A 19,021-nucleotide genomic window follows, 5' to 3' on the forward strand; every position below is an offset into this window, starting at 1 on the left:
GTCATCAAGGAGGAAATAGCGAGGCATCTTGAGAGGAATTGCTTGATAGAGCAGACGCAGCACGGTTTCGTTAAAGGGAAGTCGTGTCTGACAAATTTGCTGGAGTTCTATGAGGATGTGTCTAGGGCTGTGGATCGAGGAGAGCCAGTGGATATGGTCTTTCTGGATTTTCAGAAGGCGTTTGATAAGGTACCTCACAGGAGGTTATTGCAGAAGGTCAGGGGGCATGGAGTTGGGGGTAGGGTGTTAGCGTGGATAGAGGATTGGTTGTCAAATAGGAGGCAGAGAGTGGGGGTCAATGGGTGCTATTCGGATTGGCGGATGGTGACTAGTGGAGTGCCTCAGGGGTCGGTGCTGGGGCCTCAGCTATTTACCATTTATATAGATGATCTGGAGGAGGGAACCGAGTGTAGGGTGTCGAAATTTGCTGATGACACCAAGATTGGAGGAAAGGCAAATTGTGCGGAGGGTGTGGAGAGTCTACAGAAGGATCTAGATAGGCTGGGCGAATGGGCCAGGAAATGGCAAATGGAATTTAATGTTGGCAAGTGCGAGGTGGTCCACTTTGGTAGGAAGAATGGTAGGAAGGATTATTACTTACGTGGCGAAAAACTGCAGCAGGTGACGGTGCAGAGGGTCCTTGTGCATGAGTTGCAAAAACCCAGCTTGCAGGTGCAGCAGGTGGTCAGGAAGGCGAATGGGATGCTGGCCTTCATAGCGAGGGGGATTGAATATAAAAGTAGGGAGGTCTTGCTGTGGCTGTATAGGGCATTGGTGAGGCCGCAGCTGGAGTACTGTGTGCAGTTTTGGGCGCCGTACTTAAGCAAGGATACTTTGGCCTTGGAGGGAGTGCAGAGGAGGTTTACCAGGCTGATGCCGGAGTTGAGGGGGTTGAGCTATGAGGAGAGGCTGAATAAACTAGGCTTGTACTCGTTAGAGTTTAGAAGATTGAGGGGAGATCTCATTGAGACGTATAAGATGATGAATGGGATGGATAGGATAGAGGTGGAGAGACTCTTCCCGCTCAGAAAGGATAGTAGGACTAGGGGGCACAGCCTCAAGATAAAGGGGGTGCGGTTTAGAACGGAGTTGAGGAGGAACTTCTTCACTCAAAGGGTGGTGAATCTCTGGAATTCTCTGCCCGTTGAAGTGGTGGAGGCTACCTCGCTAAATATTTTTAAGACGCGGGTTGATGGGTTTTTGATGAGAGGGGATTAAGGGTTATGGGGAGAGGGCGGGAATGTGGAACTGAGCCACGACAGATCAGCCATGATCTTATTGAATGGCGGGGCAGGCTCGAAGGGCTAGATGGCCTACTCCTGCTCCTATTTCTTATGTTCTTATGACTAAGTGCAATGATTTTTTTCATGCTAGTATGGTAAGGAAGCAGACTCCAAATCTACTTCAGCTGGAGCAGGGATCCAACCCCAAGCTGCTGACATTAATTTGGTCTATACACTAATTGTCTAGCCAACTGAGCTAACCAACCTCCACATTAGCACTATTTCACCGAGATAGTACAACAACTCCTTTGGGAGTTCGACCTTTCCAGGCTTCTTCTGTGCCCACCTGTTGTATGCTGCAGATTAATAGAGCTTTGATCCCTCTTCCATCTAAATGTGAAGTGCTGAGTTATGGCATTAATGCTTATTTGCAACGAGGAGCAAACATACATTTTCCCCCACTTAGGAAAACCTGTGTTATCAGTTTTATAGAAAGTAATTTGATGTTTGATTGAAAGGAGGAAGAAAGAGTAGTTTCTTTCTGACAGTCCTTACCTGTATCTGCACAAATTGCAGCTACATTGTATCTCTTGGAGAGACTGTTTTTCCAGATCCTTGTTTTCTGTCTAATCTGGCTTCCCCTTACTCTGCGCACTGTTGGTCAACACCAGCCTGTCATAGTCTGGATTCTTTTATGTTGCTGTGGTCATGACTCATTAGTAAGAATTTGAAGCTTGTTTGTTTAAATATAAACACCTTTATTAATAGGCGTTTAGCTTTTTACAGTTCCAAATATGGTTTTGTATTCAAAGAAAGGAAAATCACTAGTTTCTGGTCTGAAACAAGAAATTTAACAATTAAAATTAACTTCTACATATTTAGAAGATAATCCCATCTAGATTAAACTTTGCTTTTTTTGTAGTTTCTACTCCTTTAGGCTACCAAAAATAACTCATTACAATACATTAAAATGATAATCATTTCTGGTAAGTAATTGAAAGTATCCTATATCTGTAGGATGGTGTTTCTCACAGTTGTATGTTGTGAGTAGTGGTAACCCTGTAGGGGTTCGGATATTTCTATTTTTATAATATGAAGCCACATGTTTGAATTTTTTTCAGTGTAAGCCACAAACGGTGAGCATGACTGCCCTGCAAGCATATTGAGAAATTGTGTGCACAGTAAAATTAATGTGCGGTTTCCTGATAATTGCACAGCTGGCTGGAGAGGCTTCCTACCAGTACTATGCATTTGTAAATTTGTCCCCAACAGGTAAATGAAAAGACGCTCATCCTCTTTTGCCTGCCTATTCAACAGCCACTGCTGCTGTTCTCTCCTGTAACTCCCATTCTCCATTCCTTTGCTGCTCAGATGGAGAAAAGTGCTTACTTTGCCGAAGAGAATATTGACCTTAATGGCTCACAGTTTTCCCCCTCCAATTTTCTTGTAAAATAATTTTCCTCCATTTGCTCAAATGTATTCAACCATTATGAACAGCTTCAAGCTTTAAATTATCTGATGGTTGTAACCTCTATTTTCTCCCTTATTACAGCATCTCTCTATGTCACGGTATTTCTTGTCTATTTTATGTTTCATTAATAGCATAAGGGCACTCTAAACTATCCTATCTTGTTTTCGCTAAGCTCCAAAACACTATCTTCCCTATTTTCCCTTCCCCGCATCCTACACTAACTCACTTTCACTTCCTTCAATGGTCAGTCATTTCAATACATGATTAGCGTCACTTAAACGATAACTTCTTGACTTAACAGTATCTGCTGATGCTCAGTGTGGATATCGAAGAGTGCCTTGTACTTAAAAGTTGGGAATTTGTTAAGAGTGGGAATTCAGTGAAGGAGGGGGTAGGAGCTGTTGCTTTTTTACCTCGAATACTTGTAGTGATTCTTGCAAGCTTCAGATAATAAGTATTTAATGTTTCTGTCCCATGTTTACTGCATAGTGCAAGTATGTAGAATTATTTTTTAAAGTAATCCAGTGTTAATTAATTTAATGTAGAACATATACAGATTTGACTTAGCTGTGGCAAAGAAGCTTGTGTGTCTGAACTGTCGTGTTTGGGAGTTTGTGTACTAGACAGTGAGATTGTCCTAAGCTTACGCATCTGAATCTTTTTGGCTCAAATTCAGTGAGCTGGACTGCAAATTGGAGACATTCTGACAAAAAAGGGAGAAGGAAAAGTATCTGAATAGATTGAGCCAGGTTTCAGTCACAGCTTGTAGAAAGTTTCAAAACACAGCTGCTCTTCACCAATAGTATGCAGAGTAACTGGAATCCAGGTGAGATAGAAAACAAGGACCTGCAAAACAACATTTCCAACAGATACAGATCCTTGTGCCTATTTTTCAGGGCTATCAAAATTGACCCTTTTGATGTTTCCTTTGCTATTGAAAATTAATTGAAATTATACAGCTAACACATCTTTTGATACAGTGTTGACAATCCAACAAGGGAGGGGGGCCATACTAGATTTGGTTTTGGGGAATGAGCCAAGCCAGGTGATCGATGTTTCAGTGGGGGAGTATTTTGGGCTTAGTGACAATAATTCCATAAGATTTTGGGTAATCATGGATGGGGACAAGAGTGGCCCTCAGGTGAGAGTGCTTGATTGGGTGAGGGCCAATTACGTCCAAATTAGACAGGAACTGGGGAATGTGGATTGGGAGTGGCTATTTGAGGGCAAATCCATGTCTGACATGTGGATAGCTTTTAACGGCCTGTTGTTTGAAGTGCAGGACAGGCATGTCCCTGCAAAAATGAAGAATAGAAATGGTTGGATTTGGGAATAATAGATGACAAGAGAAATTGTAAGCTTAGTCAAAAGGGAAAAGGAAGCATAGAATGGGTCTAGGCATATAAAAATGACAAAGCCCTTGAGGAATACAATGAAAGTAGGAAGGAACTTAAATGCAGAACTAGGAGGGCTAAAAGGGACATGAAATGTCTTAGCAAACAGGGTCAACGAGAATCCCAAGGCTTTTTATGCATATATTAGGAGCAAGAGGCTGGCAAGAGAAAGAAATAGGCCCATGCGAACACAATGGAGGTAAGCTATGTGTGGAGCCACAGGAAATGGGTGAGATCCTTAATGAATACTTTGTATCAGTATTCACCAAGGAGAAGGACATGGCAGACCTTGAGGTTAGGGATATGTGTATGATTGCTCCACAGAATGTCAAAATATTAAAGGAGGAAGTGCTGAGTATCCTAAATTGCATTAAGGTAGACAAGTCCCTGGGGCCAGATGCTGTTGGAGGGGAGAAATAGCTGGAGCCTTAAAACATATCGGCTACAGGCGAGGTTCCAGTTGACGGGGGAAAAGCCAATGTTGTTCCCTTGTTTAAGAAAGGAAGCAGGGAAAATCCAGCAAATTATAGGGCGGTGAGCTTGACATCAGTGGTGGGGAAGCTTTTGGAGAAGATACTGAAGGATAGGATATATGCAGATTTGGAAGAAAATGGACTAGTGACAGGTGGGCACAGTTTTGTATGGGGAAGGTCATGTCTCACCAACTTGACTGAGCATTTTGAAGAGGTGACAATGATAATTGTGTGTGCTGTGGGTGTACTTTATGTGGACTTTACTAAGGCGTTTGACAAGATCCCACATAGCTGACTGGTACAAAAACTAAGGTCACATGGGATTGAAGGTAAGCAAGCTGGATGGATACAGAACCGGTTTGGTCATAGAAGACAGAGTGGCGGTGGAATGGTGTTTTTCAGAATGGAGATCTGTAGCTAGTGGTCTTCTGTAGGGATTAGTGCAGGACCTCTGTTGTTTGTAGTATATATAAATAATCTGGAGGAAAATATGGGTGGTCTGATTAGTAAATTTGTAGATCTCAAAGATTGGTGGAGATTCTGATAGTGCTGGGGATTGTCACAGGTACACCAGGATACAGATAGATTGAAGACTTGGGCACAGAAATGACAGATGGAATTTAATCTGCACAAATGCAAGATGATGCATTTTGGAGGATCAAATTTAGGTGTGAATTATACTGTAAATGGCAGAATCTTTAGGAACATTAACATACAGATAGATCTGGGCATGCAGGTCCACAGTTTCCTAAAAGTGGCAACACAGGTGGCCAAGGTTATTAAGAAGGCATATGGCATGCTTGCTTTGATCAGTGAGGGTATTAAGTATAAGAGTTAGGAAATCATGTTGCAGCTATGTTGCAACTACGGAAAGACCTTTGGAGGAATACAGAGACAGTAGGAGGGAACTCAAACGGGGAGTTAGAAGGGCGAAAAGGGGGCATGAAATGGTCTTGGCAAACAAGATTAAGGATAATCCAAAGGCATTTTATTCATATGTTAGGAACAAAAGAGTTGTTAGAGAAAAATCGGTCCTCTTAGGGACAAAGGAAGGGAGATATGTTTAGAGCCCGAGGGAATGGGGGAGATCCTGAATGAATACTTCGCAACAGTATTCACAAAGGAGAGGGACTTGGTGTCTGGAAGTGTCTTGGAGGGAGTTGTTGACCCATTGGAGAAAATCTCCATTACAAGGGAGGAAGTGTTAGGGTTTTAGGTAACATTTAAACTGACAAATCTCCAGGGCCTGATGGCATTTATTCTAGACTACTCAGGGAGATGAGAGATGTAATTGCTGGGCCTGTGACGGAAACCTTTGTCTCTTCTTTAGACACAGGTGAGGTCCCAGAGGATTGGAGGATAGCGAATGTGGTACCGTTGTTTAAAAAGGATAGTAGGGATAACCCAGGTAATTATAAGCTGGTGAGTTTGACGTTAGTGGTAGGGAAGTTGTTAGAGAGGATTCTTAGAGATAGGATGTATACGCATTTAGAACATAGCAATCTGATTAGTGACAGGCAACATGGCTTTGTAAAGGGGAGATTGTGCCTTACAAATCTGGTAGAATTTTTTGAGGAGGTGACAAAAATGGTCGACGAAGTTCGAGCCGTGGATGTCATCTATATGGATTTCAGTAAGGCATTTGATAAGGTCCCTCATGGCAGTTTGGTGAAAAAGGTTAAGGCTCATGGGATACAAGGACAGGTGGCTAGATGGGTTGAGAACTGGCTTGGCAACAGGAGACAGAGGGTAGCAGAGGAAGGGTCTTTTTCCAGCTGGAGATCTGTGGCTAGTAGTGTTCCGCAGGGCTCCGTACTGGGACCTCTGCTATTTGTGATATACATAAGTGATTTGGAAGTGGGAGTAACTGGTGTGATCAGCAAGTTTGCGGATGACACGAAGATGGCTGGACTTGCTGATAGTGATGAACAGTGTCGGACAATACAGCATGTTATAGATAGGCTGGTAAATTGGGCGGTGAAATGGCAGATGGAATTTAATCCAGATAAATGCGAGGTGATGCATTTTGGAAGAAATAACGTAGGGGGGAGTTGTACAATAAATGGTAGGACCATTAAGAGTATAGAAACAGAGGGACCTAGGTGTGCAAGTTCACAAGTCCTTGAAGGTGGCAGTACAGGTGGAGAAGGTGGTGAAGAAGGCATATGGTATGCTTGCCTTTATAGGAAAGGGTATAGAGTATAAAAGCTGGCGTCTAACGTTGCAGTTGTATAGAACGTTGGTTAGACTGCAGTTGGAGTACTGCATCCAGTTCTGGTCACTGCACTACCGGAAGGACATGGAGGCCTTGGAGAGAGTGCAGAGGAGGTTTACTAGAATGCTGCCTGGTTTGGAGGGTCTTAGCTATGAGGAGAGATTGAGCAAATTGGGGTTGTTCTCCCTGGAAAGACAGAATGAGGGGAGACCTAATAGAGGTATACAAGATTATGAAGGGTATAGATAGAGTGAACAGTGGGAAGCTTTTTCCTAGGTTGAATGCAAAAATCATGAGGGGTCACGGGGTTAAAGTGATAGGGGTGAGCTATAATTCAGATGTTAGTGGGAGGTTTTTCACATAGAGGGTTGTGGGGACCTGGAATGCACTGCCAAGTAGGGTGGTGGAGGCAGACACACTGGGGTTGTTTAAGACTTACCTAGATAGGCACATGAGCAGACTAGGGATGGAGGGATACAAAAGAATGTTCTAGTTGAGGATCAAGAGCCTCAGGATGTTCCTGGGAATTAATAGATTCCAATGGGCCGTCCAACATATTTTTTGGCTCACCTGTCTCTTACGTTGGAGCTACTGGAGATCTTCCGTTAATGTCTGTATAGACTGTTGTATGTTTATTGATGTCTCTTTTTTACATCCACAGGCGATTTGGTTCGCCTTGTTGGCCAACAAGGGGCATACACGTGGTGGGTCGTGCGAGGGCTGCTCTTGGATGTTGCTTCAAGAGTTGCGTAGTGCTTCACGTCGTTAGTGTGCGCATAAGCTGGACCAATTGACGGGCAACACGACAGCTCAGTGACTATCACTGTTTGCTGTGCAGTTACAAGGACCCGGGTCGGATCTCCGGCTTGGGTCGGTGTCTGTGGGAGTTTGCACATTCTCCCCGTGCTTGCATGGGTTTTCTCCGGGTGCTCCGGTTTCCTTCCACACCCCAAAAATGTGCTTTTAGGCTGATTGGTGTTAATAAATTGTCCCTAAGTTGGATCTCCCTTAATCTGGCGCACATATAATTCTCTAAATTTGCACCCCTTTATTGTGGAGTCCATGAGAGGTAGACAAAAGTCATAGGTAGGAGAAGGATTGGAATGAGGCACTCACTGAGTGTTAAAATGGGCGGCGCGAGCTTGTAGGGCCGAAGGGCCTGTTTCCTGTGTTGTGTTGTTCTTTGTTATGTAAAACCTTGGTTAGGCTGCATTTGGAGTATTATGTATAGTTCTGGTGCAAAGAAGATTCACCAGGATATTGCCTGGTCTCGAGGCTATTGACCACGAAGAGAGGTTGAATAAACTAGGATTGTTTTCGTTGGAAAGACAGAGGTTGAGGGGAGATCTGATAGAGGTCTAAAAAAATTATGAAAGGTATACAGGGTGGATAGTCAAGAGGCTTTTTCCAAGGTTGTAAGTGTCAGTTATAAGAGGGCACAGGTTCAAGATGAAAGGGGGAAAGTTTAAGGGAAATGTGTGGAGGAAGTTTTTCACGCAGAGTGTAGTGGGTGCCTGGAACGCGCTGCCAGAGGATATGGTGGAAGCAGGCCCATTAGCAACATTTAAAAGGCATCTGGAGGGAACATGATTAGGCAGGGTACAGACCGTGTAAGGGTAGAAGGTATTTTGTAGTTTAGTTAGGGCATCATGATCAGCACAGGCTTGGAGGGCCAAAAGGCCTGTTCCTGTATTGTATTTTTCTTTATTCTTCGTTCATCTTGAAGTTATCCTGCTACACAGTTTGTTCACAATTTGAAATTGGTAGAAAGGCTTTGTGGATGGAGGAGTGCAGTTTTGACATGTCAAGAGGTAAGTTACTTGTTGTAGAAGTTCCAGTTTCTTACCTGCTCTTGTAGCCACAGTATTTACATGGCTGATCCAGTTAGGTTCCTGATCCATGGAACTCCAAAATGTGTTAGTGGGGAATTCCACTGTGGTGATGTCCTTAAACATCAAGGTTAGATCCTCTTGTTGGAGATGGTCATTGCCTGGCACATGTGGCACAACTATTCTTTGTTACTACCTGCCAGCCCTGAATGTTGTCCAGGTCTTGCTGCATGTGGACTTAGAGTTCTTCAGTTCTAAGTTGAGAATGTTACTGAACACTGCAGCCGTCAGCAAGCTCCACTGAAGCAGCTGAAAATAGTTGGGCTTAGGGCACTGCCCTGAGGAACTTGTACAGTGATGACCTGGGGGTGAAATGACTGGCTTCCAACTGGCCTTGATGCCAAGGGCAGTCATTCTCACCCCACCACTGGAATTCAGCTCCTCTGTCCATGTTTGATCTGAGGCTGCAATGAAGCCTGAAGCTAAGTGTCCCTAGTAGAACCCAAATTGGGCATCAGCGAGCAGGGTGTTGCTGAGTAGTGCTACTGTTAACAACACCTTCTATCACTTTGCTATAGATCTTTGTAGACACTGTTGTAGATAGTACAAAAAAAAGGTATAACTCCAAATGGAGTGCAGGAGCAGAAGGGCCAGGGTGTATATGTATGTAAGTTATTGAAGGTGGCAGGAAAGGTTGATTGAACGTCTTGTTGCATGTGGACTTAGAGTTCTTCAGTGTAAAACATACAGTATTCTAGGCTTTATTGAGAGGGACATAGTGTACAAGAGCCAAAAGGTTATGGAGAACTTGCATAAGACACTAGTTCAGCTTCTGCTGGAGTATTACATCCACTTCTAAGAGCCACACTTCAGGAAAGATGATGTTATGACATTGATTTGGAGAAGTTGTGATTGTTTCCTCTTTGAGAAGGGAGGTTTAGAAGATATTTGCTCCAGGTATTCAGAATCATGAGGGGTCAGGACAGAATAGATATGGAGAAACTGTTCCCACTCATGAAAGGATTGAGAATGAGATGGCACAGATTCAAATTAATTGGTTAAGGTGATTTGAGGAAAAACGTTTTCATGCATTTAAGGTCTGGAATGCATCGTCGGAGTGTGATGGAGGCACATTCAATGGAGGCACTCAAAAGGAGTTGGACTGTTATTTGAAAAAGAAGAATGTGCAGGGTTATGGGGGAAATTGGGAAATGACAAGTAGGTGAATTTATCATTTGGAGAACCCGTGCTAAAAAGCAAAATTGGAATTTAGTGTTAATTATTGGATAATGGAATTAAAGTGAATGTGTTATTTTGCCTTTTGCAACTTCTTGATAATCTTAAGTGCTTTGCAGCCAATAACTATATTTGTAGTCAATATATGCAGGCAAACACAAGATAATCTACTTCATGGAATGTAAGGTCATCCAAATCTGTTGGTGTGTTGAAGGATGAATGTTTGTTGAACTGTGGGGAGAACTCTGTTTTCCTTTGAAAATATGCCAAGTAGTCTTTTACATCCAACTGAACAAAGGTTAGGGCAACTGTTTAATGTCTCCAACAAAAGGATGTGGTGTTTTCAAAAATGTTAACACATCTTTTAACTATTGCATTAAAATATCTGCTTGGATTATAGCCTCAAACTCTCAATTTTGAGATTCATACAAATATAGGAAAAATATGTTTAAAATATGGTCATGCTTTAGAAATATCCTCCTCAAAACTAAATCTGGATGGAATGCTGAGAGATTACTTCAAATTAATGATTGACTTGTTTTTGCACTCCTGTAAATCATGAACTAAGTATTGTACATATTTCCTTAATTCTGCTCCATAATTAAGAGATCTACCAAAGCCAATTTGTTGTTTAAATGTGATATATGATATTTGAAAACTGCAGTCTTTAAGTACTGAAGTTATTAAACTTGTGGCCAAATTGACAGCCCAACTAATACTAACGTTTATTTAGTTTTATATGACAGCACTAACTGAAAGTAAAAAAAGCTAGAAACTGAACTTCATAATCTTTTAATTACAGCAGAACAATTGCCAGTATCTACATGCATGTATTTTCTTCCCTTCTCTCCCAAAGGAAAAGCCTCGGGTCATCCTATTCAAATTGTCTATGTTCCTTCCCATTTATACCACATGTTGTTTGAACTTTTTAAGGTAAGGATCAACAACCCTTTGCTGACTGTCAACTGTAATTATGAAGTGGAGTAGCATGGCAACAGGTTATGTGAGTAAAGCTGTTTAGCAACTGGTTTGACTGGTTAAATCCAGTGAAACTTAATGCTGGGTCACAATTGTAAATCATAGAGCGTGGGCAGAGTGGGAATGGGGAAACACCCCTGAATTCTGTCATTTGAAATTCACTACAATTCTGGTAAAGCAGTAAAAGCATTCTGTGATTTATACACAGCTCCCAGTAGTATTGGGATAATTATTTGTTCTTGTACCAGATTTCTATTTTTGTTTGGAATTAATTTCATGTCAGCTGTGAGAATTGTACGTGGGAACAAATTAATCTGGCTGGAACAGAACTACAGGACCCAGGGATGGGTTTATAGATTAACTTTTTATAGATTGTAGATAGTATAGGGTATTTTGTTTTCACCTGAACTATGTTTCATTTCAACAGTGAGACTGGGAATCTCAGACAATAATAGCACATATTTAAAAAGTACAGCTTCTGGAAATATGTTATCAGAAAAATACCCCATAAATATCATAATCCTTATATAAACTGTGTCTCCGGACTTCTGTTCTATTTCAGAATGCAATGCGAGCTACAGTAGAGAATAACAAATCCAAAACCACACTCCCCCCTATTAAAGTAATGGTTGCTTTAGGAAATGAAGACCTTACCATTAAAGTAAGTTTAATGAATTCAGTTTGGACACTGTCAAGGAGACTTGATTGACATTGTTACAAAAGAGATCAAAGTCGTGGACTGACTCAAAAAAAAGTCCCTAGGGATGAATAGTTTATTAATCACAGAGTGCTGAAACGGCCTATGGAACAGATTTGTGAAGCACTGAAAATAATTATGGGGCAGTTGTTCTACACAATAAATGGCAACTCCTGAGCCATTAGTCTACTATTCCGTCTTAAAAAATGGGAAGGTTCAAGTACTGACTGGGATATCTGAGGATACAGTCAGGGATCAAGGGTGCCTTTAACTTAGATTATCAACCCAAGATTTAGAAACTTTCAGATAAGAAGGATGAGGTATTGCATTTGTTCGGGGCAACCAATGAGCTACAAAATAAGTTGGGAAAGGTATTCAACTGGACAGAACAATTGCAGTGAAGTTTAAGACAAAGGAATGTGAGTGGTGGTGTTTGAGAAGTAATTGGGTATAGGTACAGTAAAGTCCCACCTTTTGCAACTTCCTTGTTCGTGTTTTCATTTATCCAAGACAATCTGCATTTTCTTCTCTCCCTTCTCTTTCTCTGGAGTCAGTTGGCAGCCACATCAGAGTAGGGACTGGAATGATTGCAACAGAAGTGCAGCTAGAATAAAGGGATAAACCTGATGCACTGGCTCCTCGATAAGTACATCCTTTGAGCACCACTCAAATGTGGGATCGGTTAATTTACCTTAAGGTATCAGCTTCAACATTAATTTTTCAAAAGATTTTTGAAAGCCAAGACAGATATACTCTGGCAAATTTAACACTGTTAGACATGATTTCCAGAGTATTGAGTCATCAGTAAAGGACTCTGATGGATTGGAATGCTATGCTAAAATGGAGGATTCAGCAAGTAATTGTTGGGATCAGTTACGCTCCCTGACATCTTTGCAAGTTTATTCAGTAAGTTATTGAACTGTACAGAGCAGGAGGGTCTGTGGATCTGTACGGGCTAGCTGATCTCAGCTTGGGCAATAATGTTTGGCCTTAGAAATCAGCTTTCCTGCGCCACACCAGTACCTGGTAACTCTGGTAAAAGTGCATGCAAATACATATAATGAGAACAAGTTTCTGTAGAGTATCTGCCCTAACCAGTGCTGCCCTCAAATGTCTGGAACTTAGCTAAGTGCATCCCATTCAAAAGCATGTTTCTAATTTGCGATTCTGCCATTTGTGAGGTTTCATGGGAACATAATCCCCTGCGAGCAGCAGATCGTTATCCTTTGCAATGTTAGATACAGTAAAGAAAATATTAACCTGGATGTAACTCTAATTGACAGGAGTAGAGCTAGCAGATGCAGATTCAAAGTGGAGAAGAACAAGTACCTGAAACTTTTTTTACCCACATGTAGTGATCAACAAATGGAATACACATCAAGATAAACTAGTCATGAACCATTTATGAAGAATTTGAATGTTATGAGAGGGGAGGCCTTTGGATCTCTGCATAGTCAAATCAAATAGACCAAATGACCTTTCTCATTCCTATCATTAATTTGTGAATGTTTACATAATATATAATTGATTTGAGTTGAATAGATTTTGCTCACTAAGTTTTATTTATTCCTTTGAGTTCTCTGAAACCAGCACTGATGATGATCAAAATTACGTTTACTTTTAGATTTCTGACAGAGGTGGTGGCGTCCCTCTCCGTAAAATTGATCGATTATTCAGTTACATGTATTCCACAGCTCCTAATCCAGTAGTTCAGAATTTCCATACAGCTCCTCTGGTAAGGAATCCATGTATATAATTGCATATGAATGTGCCTTTTGCTTTGTTCTTTCCACCACTCCCATCCCATAGATTTTTCCTCCCATCTTTTTAAAATGTTTGCTCAAGTCTAACTGCGCAGATCTCAAAGTTCTTGTACCTCTTGTCTATTCTTTACCCAGGATTTTGTGGCCAGATTTCAATTGTGGCAGACCCAATTTTATTGTCATCTGATTCTGCACATTCTCTTCTTTTCCCAATAACTGCTATTATTTTGTTTTCCACTTCCCATAGGGTCACTGAGTATTCACTTTCTCTTCTGTTTTGTATAGTGGAATACCAGGTGTATCCAAGCCTTTGTTTTTTGTCTGCTGCATTGGCATAGAGCCATCTGGGTAATGCTTAAGATTTAACTCTATGTTCCATTAATTTACATACATTTTGAATTGTTCAAATTAACAGGTATACATGTTTGGATTTAGAATTTTCTCCACTGTTAGGCACCTTCACCAGTCACTTCCAAATCCCCAGACTTACAAACTTCAAACACCAAATATGAAATAAAATTGAGGTACTTGTGCTTTGAGGATTGTCAGGATCAGAGCTACTTTTAATCCATGGGTTTCAAATTTGTCTTTCCTATATTGGTCACAGTGCAAGCTAAATGTGGTGCAGCCATGTAAACTTGGAGTCATGACAGCAAAACCTGTTTATCTGACTAGGAAATAATTATTGTACCAGATGTAATTCAAGCAGCTCAGGAACGACAAGGCCTTGTAGGGATTCTGCAGTCTAGTGCTCTGAGATGGAAAGTCATTGGCAAAAAGTGTGAATCAGGACTTTTGGATTGCAGTCTGAGAAAGTGAATCATGTACATTCAGGAAAATGAACAGGTCAATGCTAAAAGTGTTTCAATACAGTTTGAAAAATAGCATTAAGGAAAAGGAAACAAAGTAGTTTTAATTAAGGAAATATAAAAGTTTATTTATTAGTCACAAGTAAGGCTTACATTAACACTGCAATGAAGTTATTGTGAAAATCCCCTAGTCACCTCAGTCTGGCACCTGTTCTGGTCAATGCACCTAACCAGCACGTCTTTCAGAATGTGGGAGTAGACCACAGCACCCAGAGGAAAAACCCACGCAGACACAGGGAGAACGTGTAAATTCCACACAGACAGATACCCAAGCCGGGAATCGAACCCAGGTCCCTGGCGCTGTGAAGAAGCATTGCTAACCACTGAGCTACCGTGTTGCCCCATAGAAGTATCAAAGATATGAAACATACATTTACCTCTGTAGAATTAATGTAGAATTGGACAGCAAAGAAGGAGGCCATTTCACCCAACATGCATGCAGATGCCAGCTCTTTGAAATAATTATCCAATTAGTCCCATTCCCTTTTTTCATTAGCGCTTGTCCTTTTACCGCGTTGTAGTTTATAAGTAAAACAGCAGAAAATATTTAAGGTTTGCAGTGTTAAAACTGTTCAGTTCACTACTGGAAAATATATGCACTAAGTTGTAGAATAATAACAAAAAGTTTCATTAACGTATATTTTAACATCATCAAATCAAATTCAAGGATAATAGCTGTGAAGCCCCTCTAAGAATCCTTTATACGTTAATTTATCTTAATCGATAAGTGGGGAGGATACCTCAGCCACTGAAGAATTTGAACTAGCTCAAGAATGCTCATGCTTAGGGCTTCAAATAACTTGCAGTGCCATTGAAAAGCAGCATTTGAAGCTGTGGGAAGGGGACAAGTTGGTTTCACGCCCTTGTGTTAAGCACAAGTCAATGTGTTCACAAATAGGTATTTAATTAAATTACATAACTGCATGTTCTCCTACTGAGTGCATCTGGATGTTGTTACGCTGATCACTAGCATTTTTAACGTGCCGATGAAGCGATGTACTGGCCTTTTACAGGCAACCTGTGTATTCTAGAGATGTATGGTGGACTATAAAAGTAGTAAGAAGTCTCACAACACCAAGTGAAAGTCCAACAGCTTTATCTGGTAGCAAATGCCACTAGTTTTCGGGCCTTTGCCCCTTCATCAGGTGAGTGGGGTGTTCTGATCACAGTAAAAAGTCTGACAACACCAGGTTTTAGTCCAACCGATTTCTTTGATAGTAAACTCACAAGCTTTCGAGGGGACTCCCTCTTCGTCAGGTGAATGGAGAGTTCTGGCCTCGGACAGAGCTTATAAAGCACAGACAGTTTAGAGATTACTGATTAGAATGCGAATCTTTACACCTAACCTGCTGTTCAAGTCCTAAAGTGGCTGACAATGTGTGCGGAAGGAGCACTGATCGCAGGTTAAAGAGATGTGTATTGTCTCCAGACAGTACAGTGAGTGAGGTTTTGCAAACCCAGGCAAGTCACGGGGGTTACAGATAGTGCGACATGAACCCAAGATCCTTGTTGAGACCGTCCTCGTGTGTGTGGAACTTGGCTGTCAGTCTCTGCTGAGCGACTCTGCGCTGTCGTGTGTCGTGAAGGCCGCCTTGGAGAACGCTTACCCGAAGGTCAGAGGCTGAATGCCCTTGACCACTGAAGTGTTCACGTTCTGATCACAAACAGTGCTTAAAAAGGCACACACTCAGTTTACATCAGAACTATAATAGGCCAATGCACCCTTTCTGTGGCTGGTGCGCCCTTTGATCCGTTATAGACCGTATGTTTGTAGCTGCATTCCAAAAGAATTCAGTGAGATGCAGAGTCTTGCTGCCACTAGCAGCACAGTGTGAAGAGCTGGTTCAGTAAGTGCTGCTTGTTCCTTGTTAAAGTGCTTTTATTCTCTCTGATCATACGCGTGAATCTAAGAAATTGGGTGAAGGCATGCGATGTGAAGTTATGAATGAACCTTTTTTTATTTATCAATTGTGAACTGCAGATGTGTTTACTGCTTAACAAAGACGAAGGAACAAAAATTTATGTAATTTGTGCACTGAAACTAGTATAAAGATGAGTCATTCCACATCTGATTATTCTTGATAGTTTTGTTGTGTGAAGAGTTCACAAAAAGCCAGGAAGGGCAATTTTTATTGGCAAATTAGTTAAAAAAATTAATTGAGAAGTTGATAAAAGGAAAATACTGTGGATACTGGAGATCTGAAATAAAAAAAAGTGCTGAAAAAATTCAGCAGGCCTGGCTGTATCTTTGGAGAGAGGCACAGAGTTGACATTTTGAGTCCATTATGACTCCCCCTTGACACTGAATAGAGGCAGAAGTGTGATGGGTTTTATCCTGTTACAAAGGGAAAGGGTCAGTTAGAGCAAAATGGGAAGGTCAGGAATAGGTTAAGAGGATGTGGAAATTAAATTACAAATATATCTTGGAACAAAAGTCAAAGAGAGTGGGAATGGTAGTAGTAAAGGAACAAAGTATTGATTCAAAGTAGGTGTTAATAGCAGAATAAAAGTCAACACTGTCTGAAAACAAAGTGGCAGAGAGTGTTAATTGCGGAATAAAGTTCATTGCGGTTTTAAAAGAAAAACATGAGAACAAGAGATAGATTGAAATTTTACCATCCTGCCTGCCATGAAAATTGGAGTGGGTGAGGGGCATTCAAAAGGCCCATCGACCTTGGATGGGATTTTACAGTTTCAAGATGAGCAAGGCCGTAAAATCCCGCCCATAGACTGGCACTGGGGAAAAATTACAAAATGGGGGACAGAATTCACAGTCTGAAGTTGTTGAACTCAATACTGAGTCTAGCAAGATGTAAGGTGCCTTATCAGTTGCACTTAGAAAAGTTAAGATCTGCTGTACAGTCCAGAAAATTGAAGTGCTTTGCTGCCATATTTTTTCTTGACTAAGTATGTTTTATATCCTTTAGTTTTGTTAATTTGAAAATATTCTTCTGGAAATAATGTGCTACATTATTTTCAGGCACTTACAAACTGCTGATATTTTTCTACACTTCTTTGTATTTAACACTTTGGAAATTGCTAACCTCATACTGTATTGGCTCAAGCCTTTCAGTTGTCTTCTGTTAGAAGTGATGTTGCTTTTATACTGGGGAATTAAAGAAAAGATAACATGATCTACAGTTTAACATAACTAGAAGCACATCTATACTCAAACTTGCTCCTTGGTGTATGTTTGGATGTTAGGGGTGGGGGTGGCAAGGGGTTGGAGATTAAGGGAGTCGAGGTGTAATGGACACTGGTGCAGGATGCTGAGGGTGGGGGTCCAGGTGGATTGTGGGAATGGAGGGAATCCTGTGCTGGGATCGGTCTGGGTGTTTAAAATGGTTATGTAGAAGTTAAAAGAGGTTTTATTTCTTCTAACCTTTTCTGAGTAACTATTAGTGTGACCCTGGTGAAGCCATCTGAAGTTAGCAATTTAAATGTTTTACTGAATAGTTAATAACACAATGCAATTGTTCAGGTGAAGTTGGCACTTCTGGGTAGTTGCCATGCAATTCCTTATCTGTGAATTTCTGAAAGGGATTCCCCAACACATCTTTGGGGTATCCTCCAAATTGGACACTGGTAATCCAGAAGTTATGACCCAATGTCCTAAGAACTAGGAGCAGTATTCGGCCATTCAGCCCCTTGATCCTGCTCTGCCTTTCCATTAGATTATGGTTGATCTGATTGTGGCCTTAACTCCACTTTCCTGCCTGTCCACATAACCCTTGACTCCCTTGTTGATCAAAAATCTGTCCAACTCAGCCATGCCTATATTCAATAATGCAACCTCCACTGCTGTCTGGTGATGAGACTTTCAAAGAATAATGACTCTCTGAAAGAAGAAATTCCTCTTCATAGAATCATAGATATATACAGCATAGGACCAGGCCCTTTGGCCCATTGAGACTGCACTGGTCAAAGACAAACCACCAGACTATTTTATTCCCATTTCCAGCACTTGGTTCATAATATTATATATCTGCATCACAAGTGCACATCTAAATGCTTCTTGGTGGCGAGTTCCAGACTCCCACCACCACCCTTTAGGTGAAAACATTTTTCCCCACTTCCCCCTCTAAACCTTCTGCCCTTTAGTCCTAAATGGGAGACCTCTTATCTTTAAACTGTACCCTTTAGTTCTAGATTCCCTTACAAGGGGAAACACCCTCTCAACATCTACCCAATCAAACACCACCCCCCCCTCAGAACCTTTCATAAATTTCAACAAGGTCACCTCTCATTCTTCTTAACTCCAGTGAGTGCAGGCCCAACCCACTCAATCCTTCCTCGTAGCATAGTCCCTTCATCCCATGAACTGGCTGAGTGAATTTTGACTAATCAGCAATCTGTTTCAGATACTAAAGCAAATTGAACATTAAATATGTGCCTTCACAGCAGTGAAGTGTTTGAAGGGCCTTTACATGCCAATGTGACCACGATACATAACTCCAAGAAGGTTGACTTTTTTATTATTACAGAAAATTTATACTTAGCCATTTTGAGTATTGGAGCTACCTTGCATTGGCTGCCAAAATAATTAATTCCTTCACTTCATTAACAGGCTGGTTTTGGATATGGACTCCCTATTTCTCGCCTCTATGCTAAGTATTTTCAAGGGGACCTTAACCTGTATTCTATGGAAGGACATGGTACAGATGCTATTATTTATTTAAAGGTAATTTAAAGGTCATGGAATTTTAATTACTTAAAAACCGTGTGCAGATAAAGAGGTGTTGTGGTGGACTTCTTCCAACAAAACACCGGAGTTTCTAAGGCAGGTTACAATCATTTATTCATGATTCAAACATAGGGGGCACTACCCTAGAGAAACCTCTGAGGCAGCTCTCTCCCTCCAAGTGACAGATAT

At 41.3% G+C, this 19,021-nt stretch overlaps 1 protein-coding gene across 4 annotated transcripts in view; it reads left to right on the forward strand.

Moving 5' to 3' along the window:
- pdk4 (pyruvate dehydrogenase kinase, isozyme 4) overlaps positions 1 to 19,021 on the forward strand; it is a 44,798-nt gene that overhangs the window by 22,227 nt on the left and 3,550 nt on the right. For 2 of the 4 annotated variants that reach the window (XM_080207803.1, XM_080207796.1), the window contains 4 exons: positions 10,698 to 10,774; positions 11,382 to 11,480; positions 13,141 to 13,251; positions 18,716 to 18,829. In XM_080207803.1, coding sequence (XP_080063929.1) covers positions 10,698 to 10,774; positions 11,382 to 11,480; positions 13,141 to 13,251; positions 18,716 to 18,829 — 401 coding nt within the window. The remainder of the gene's footprint in view (positions 1 to 10,697; positions 10,775 to 11,381; positions 11,481 to 13,140; positions 13,252 to 18,715; positions 18,830 to 19,021) is intronic. The other 2 variants (XM_080207819.1, XM_080207810.1) reach the window with 2 other exon arrangements.

Source organism: Carcharhinus amblyrhynchos, chromosome 2, assembly GCF_965287045.1.
Source record: "Carcharhinus amblyrhynchos chromosome 2, sCarAmb.v2.hapA, whole genome shotgun sequence".
Lineage (NCBI taxonomy): Eukaryota > Metazoa > Chordata > Chondrichthyes > Carcharhiniformes > Carcharhinidae > Carcharhinus > Carcharhinus amblyrhynchos.